Here is a 6,292-nt window from a genome sequence, read left to right as displayed (position 1 = left end):
TGAGCAAAATGTCCTTGAGGAACCCAAATGGATGCTACCAAATCCACTGTTATCACTGAAAATAAATGAAAAGGGGAAACCCCGTTATCCCCTCCTAAAATCGATTTTCCTCTATCTTAAAAGGTAATATTGAACTAATCTGCCGGCGTCTGGAAGGAAAGCCTTTGTTCAGGAGTGCTTCTCAAGCTAGGGTCATATTTAAAGGCAAATCTGATTCTCTATACTTGAGTGGATCCCGGGAGTCCGTATTTCCCACATACTGTTGGTGGTGGTGGACAGAAAGCCCTGAAGAACATTACTGCCACCTGCTGGCTATAATTCACATTGCAAAGCAAGGCCTAGAAAAACAAGCGTTGACCTTTAGAGAGAGGCCTTATTGCAGTTCTCCCTGTCTTCTGCTTCATCTCTGTCTTTGGTGGAGTCTTTAAACCACATTTGGATTTCGCTTATTTCCTGAAATCTTCATCTCAGGGGTTATGCTTGGATGTAGGCACCATGAGAGGACCAGCTGGACAGGGAAGGCTAGAAGACACATGTAGACTTAGGGCAAAAAGCTCGGAGATTCGCTGAAGAGCTAAGAAACAAAATAGATGGAGTAGAGGCAGACAAGCATCCCTGTGGTCTCCCCAGAACCCCCTCTGGTTTCAATAGCTGTTTCAGCCCATTCTCAGGTTCAACTTTTTCTCCACCCACGAATCTGCATCACCACAAATCAGTAATTATTTCTAACCAATTTTGCTTCAAAGTGTGTGAACTCAGAAGCATAGAGTGCTTTTGTTAATGGAGGACAGGCAACGACGCCAGTCCCAGGGAAGCTATGCAGAGTTTAGGGACATGTGCGCAGTTTCTCCCATGCCCACAAGGGAGTGCTAGCCACTGGGTGTTCTTGGATGCTGTCGCTCAAACTTCTTTACTCTCTGTCTCCCTTAGAAGTGTTTCTGAAATACTCTTGTCCCCCAAAAGCATTAATTCAATAATCCGTTCTTCATTTTGTTAATTGATCTTAAGGCTATATGAACGCCAATAAGTGTTTCAGCTCTGCAGTGAACAGTCTTCCCACACTGAGCCAGTACACTGCAGGGAGGAGATGAACCACAGACTTGCTAGCTGTGAAAGGTTGAAGCTAGCCTTCCGCCCCGCCATCCCTCCCAAAGCTCTCACTGTCTTCCTGCACGGCAGATCCACCTTACTCCTGGTTTTTCTTTTCCACACTTTTGACTACCCATCATCAACTGCGATCTTAAAATAGTAAATGGAAAATCCTAGAAATAAATAACCTCCAAGGTTTTATTAGTTTTTATTATAGTCTATTGCCATAATTATTCTGCTTTGTTGTTAGTTATTGCTATTCTGTTAGTGTGTGTAACTTATAAGTTAAGTTATATATGATATATAGGTTAACTTATATAATATATATTCATATATATAGTTTAATTCATACCAGTGAATGTATATTATATGTAAATATTATATAATATATATTTATATATATAGTTTAATTCATACCAGTGAATGTATATTATATATAAATATTGTCCATGTGTGAAAACAACGAAATTATATCATTTAATTCATTGTTTTCTACCTATTTCCCTGAGTGGGAGCACTGAGAGACAAGATGCCTAGGTAGGAGCACTCAGAGCCAAGCAGAAGCACAGAATCTTTTTCTGTCCCTCAGACTGCAAAATTGACTTGACATTCTTAATTGATGGGAGCACCAGCATTGGCAAGCGCCGCTTCAGGATCCAGAAACAGTTCCTAGTGGACGTCGTCCAGGCTCTTGACATTGGCCCTGCCGGTCCCCTCATGGGTGTTGTTCAGTATGGGTAAGTACAGCTCATATTGAGCTGGCTATCACTGTACCCTTAGCTGCAAGCCACCATGTGTCCAGAAGCACCGATTCATTCTCTTCTCTAATGCAAATATTAAAAAAAAAAAAAAATGGAAGCAATCCAGTCACCGTTGAGGAAATATGGGCCTTCCCACAGGGAAGAAAATGTTCATCATGCATGCTTGTGAGTGAATGCCATTCTCACTCCTGTGATTGCTATAGACAGTATCCATTTGGAGGGATTAAGAGTACTGGGTGCGAGCCAGGAATAAACTGGTTATGCTATCACCAGTTTCTTAACTCTGGACAAAGAAAGCTAAGTTCCCTTTAGCCTCGACTATGAAGACAGAGGCCTGGGTCAGATACTAGTGGCCACAGTACTTTAGGCTGTCCAGTCTCTTTCCTCCAAACAACCTTGGGCTCTCCAATGTATATTGATAAAGTCCACCGGGTGGCAGGGAAGCCCCAGGGCACAGAGAGGGGGCTCCACCAGTTGGCTGAGCACTGAGATGACTGGTCCTAATCCAGCTGGTTATTTCACTAAGGGTAGGGCTTAAGGGGCCATAGCAACATTCCAAACCCAAGGCTTCTTTTCTCTAATTCAGAATAATAAATCAATCTTAGTTCAGATATGGATGCGTTTCTCCCTACAACAGAACCCAGATATGACAGATTATAGTCAAAAGAACAAAACATTCATAAATCTCCATTTGTACGCACGTTTCAAACAGGTGGTCCATTCAACCGCTATATATGCTAACTATAAAGGGGATTTAGTTACCCATGATGCTTTTCCTCCTCATATACCTGTAGTCTAGCCCTTGGAATTGGAAAGCAACACAGAGTTCAGCGCTCTTGCTCCAGAGCTTCTGTGACAGTATGACCATTGCTTCTGACTGAAAATAAGCATCCCAGTGGCTACCCAGAGCAGCATTAGTTACGGTTGTAACTTAGCAGGTGTCTGGGTTGCGAGAAACACACTAGTTACTCTACTTTGAGTTACAAGAAAAATAAATGAAGACACTTTCCTTGTCAAATAACTTATAATGTGTGTACTTTCAGAATTAAACTTGAATACATTTGCTCCCCTCTTCTATTTCTGTCATGAAAAATTAGTAGCTTGGATAACTGGTACTTACAAATAGTTAAGAGTCAATTATAAATAGCCAAATGCTGCAAATGCTACCTACCAATCAGTGTTTATGATCTATTGTGTGGTTTTGCCTAGAAATCTGGAAGAAAAAAGAAAAAGGTGGTTTTTTGGGTTATTGTTTTCTTCTTCTCCAAATGTCAACCCATTTTCATTCCTGTGTTAATTTTTAAAATAGCAAATGCAGAGCAAGCCTTCCTTATAAAGAGCACATATAAGTATTTAGTGCCAGATGTCCTAGTCAATTTTATTGGAGGATTCAAAGCTTGCTGTGTTATCTTGCATCAAAAATAGCTAATTTAAAAGCTTGCATCTACCTGGGTTTCTGGTGTGATAAGAAAATAAGGTGATGAATATGTCAAGGGAAAAGAAGAATGACTGAAGAAGTGTTGTGTGCCAACAAGAATGAGGATTAAATAGTGTCTTAGTTAGGGCTCTACTGCTGTGAACAGACACCATGACCAAGGCAACTTTTATAAAGACAACATTTAATTGAGGCTGGCTTACAGGTTCAGAGGTTCAGTCCATTATCATCAAAGAGGGAACATGGCAACATCCAGGCAGGCATGGTGCAGGAGGAGCTGAGAGTTCTACATCTTCATTTGAAGGCTGCTGGGAGAATACTGCCTTCCAGGCAGCTAGAATCAGAGTCTTAAACCCCACACCCACAGTGACACACTTCCTCCAACAGGGCCACACCTTCTAATAGTGCCACTCCCTGGGCCGAGCATATACAAACCATCATAAGTAGTACATGTGGCAGGGAAGCAATACAGGGTCCCTCTACCCCATGGTGGTTCGAATGTGGCCTCTGAGTTTAACCGTCAGCAACTTAACTCTCAGAGCAATGGTGATGCAAGGTGAGGACAGCCAGGGGTACTTAGCAATGGATGCACTAGAGACGGCCAGGGTTATAATCATACACCATAATCAAGGGACCAGCTTAATCATCAAGAAGGTGGGCGTTATGAACATGGCTTTGGCCCTTCTTACCTTTGCTGTCTCTTATCCTCTGCCATCACTAACCCCCCTCCCCCAGAAATGGCATCTTCAATCTCCAGAAACATAAGGAACAAAGTTGATTTTCCTAATAAGATACCCCACCTGTAGCATCCTCATACAGTGACCCAAGGACCACGGCCCCTCCCCCAATCCTCTCCTCCGTTTTCCTGCAGCGATCACCATCCGGAAGAAAGCCTTCACACCCTCGCTTTTCAATTCCGTTTCTAAACATGCTCCAGTGTCTGCCTTTTCTCCAACTGTATTAATTTAATTTAAAGCACTTAGGGCAAATGTGCGTCTGTCCCTCCGTTTTACGCTCGTCATCTTCTTTCGCCTTGCCCGCAGCAGGGTGGGGAGGGAAGCATTGTGAACCGGCTGACAGGGGATCTGAATTCTGACCTCAGCCCTGCTGGAGGACCTTATGCAATCACTTAACCTCTCCATGTAAGTGCTGACACCTGTAAAATATGGGGTCAACTGATGATTTATTAGGGCTCCGCCAGCCCTGGCATTGTATAATTCAATGGCTGGCTCAGAAGAAAGCCAGTAAATGGGTGTTGGGCTAACAGGCCAGCAAGCTGCTTCCTCTCGCTCACAGCCCCAAAATGGAGGGTGGTCTGACAAGGCCAAAAGGAGTCACGCTTTCCAGCTGAAATTGCTCTTTATGGAAGGTGCACAGCGGTCCCGCCCCCACCCCCCTCCCAATCTTTTCTCAGTCCTTTCATCACTAAATGGTCTTAGCGCTGGCAGAGGAGGAAAGTGGGTGGGAGAGACTGGACAAGGGGCTAGCTGCTAGGCTGAGATCTCTGGAGCTGAGCAGGGAAAAGCTTGTCAGGTGGGAATCAGACCCCTCTCACAGCCGTAGGGCTCTCACCAGATCCAATTGCCTTCTGTGTGAGTCGGGGTTCTCCAGAGGAACAGAACCAATAGGTTATGTGATCAACTGGATGGGTTTATTTGATTGGATTACACAATTAGAGCCTAGATAGTCCCACAGAAACTGCCTGTAGGCTGACGAGCCAACCAAGTCAGTAGCTGACTGGGCCAGGAAGCTGCAGTCTCAGGGTAAGAGAAAATGATGATAGCTGGAGGCTCCATCTGAGGCCCAACACTTGCCTCCCAGAGGACTGCTGGTTCGAGTCCACAGCAAACACTGAAGAAGCTGCTGTGCACCAGCCCCCTCCTTCTGCTTTACATTTTTATTTATTATTTATTTATTATTTGTGTGTGTGAGAGAGAGAGGGGGGAGGTATGCAATCACACAAAACGCCACGCACACATGTGGAAGTCAAAAGACAACTTGCAAGAGGTGGTCCTCAATTCTTCCACCATGGCCCTAGAGGCCAAATCTCGGTTGCCAGACTTGCACAGCAAACAGCTTTACATATCTAGGAATTGTGCTTTTCTGCTTCTGTTTCTCTGGGTCCAACGCCAACAGTAACATTCACACCCTGGGCGGGTCTTCCTCAGTCCATCTATACCCACAGACCAAAATTCTCTGGATGCACTGTCTCTCGAGATGCACCCGGACATATACAGAGCATATTGTTAGGTATCTGCACTCCCACATGGAGACAAACTCATCTCTTTACATTAGAGTCCTGGAGCCTAAAGACTCCTGGATTCACCTTGCTGTGGTAAGGTCTCCAGGCTCTGCCAAGAGATGAATACCCCATCACGAACAGCCACAGAGGAGGGAGCAGACTGGAGAAAGACTGGAGGAGACCCGGCGACAAGCCATCACTGCCTCTCAGGCACCCACCTGCATTTCCACCTCAGGCATCCACCTTCATTTCCACTGTTGCTGCTCCACAGCTTCCCAAGGAGTTCCTAGGGACAGCTAACTCAGAATTCAGAGTTTGAAGTTTAGACTACAAGAATTCAATTAAGAACTTCAAAGTCCTGGGCCAAGTAGTAACAAGAAATAAGAGAAGCCCAAGATGTATAAAGTTGTGAAATGCAACACACTGGATTCTTCAGGAGCCCTAATTGAAAGATTCTATGGGGACAAAGGACAGGCCCACAGGTAGCCTAGTGAAGTGAACCGACTGGCCACAGATCAAGGCCCCATCTTGCACACACATTCTAAAGTTTAAATTATACAATCAATAGGCGTGTGATTGTACTTAATACCAAGGGGTACACAACAGAGGAAAACAAAGCCAGAGCTTGTTGTTATTAGGTAAACTCTAGTAATCAGGGTGATTGTAAAGAGCATGCAGCTTGGTGTATAGCTCAGCCCACATCCACAGGTCTAACTGCCCCTAGAACATCCACAGGTCTAACTGCCCCTAGAACATCCACAGGTC

General features: G+C 44.5%; 1 protein-coding gene across 3 annotated transcripts in view; it reads left to right on the top strand.

Annotated features, from left to right (window-relative positions):
* Vit (vitrin) overlaps positions 1 to 6,292 on the top strand; it is a 113,042-nt gene that overhangs the window by 88,715 nt on the left and 18,035 nt on the right. For all 3 annotated transcript variants that reach the window (XM_031356906.1, XM_031356908.1, XM_031356907.1), the window contains one exon: positions 1,679 to 1,826. In XM_031356906.1, the coding sequence (XP_031212766.1) occupies positions 1,679 to 1,826 (148 nt within the window). The remainder of the gene's footprint in view (positions 1 to 1,678; positions 1,827 to 6,292) is intronic.

The sequence above is a fragment of the Mastomys coucha genome, unplaced genomic scaffold, assembly GCF_008632895.1.
Source record: "Mastomys coucha isolate ucsf_1 unplaced genomic scaffold, UCSF_Mcou_1 pScaffold6, whole genome shotgun sequence".
NCBI classification, from domain to species: domain Eukaryota; kingdom Metazoa; phylum Chordata; class Mammalia; order Rodentia; family Muridae; genus Mastomys; species Mastomys coucha.
The sequence above is the reverse complement of the archived record's forward strand: the minus strand, read 5'-3'. Positions and strand labels throughout refer to the sequence as shown.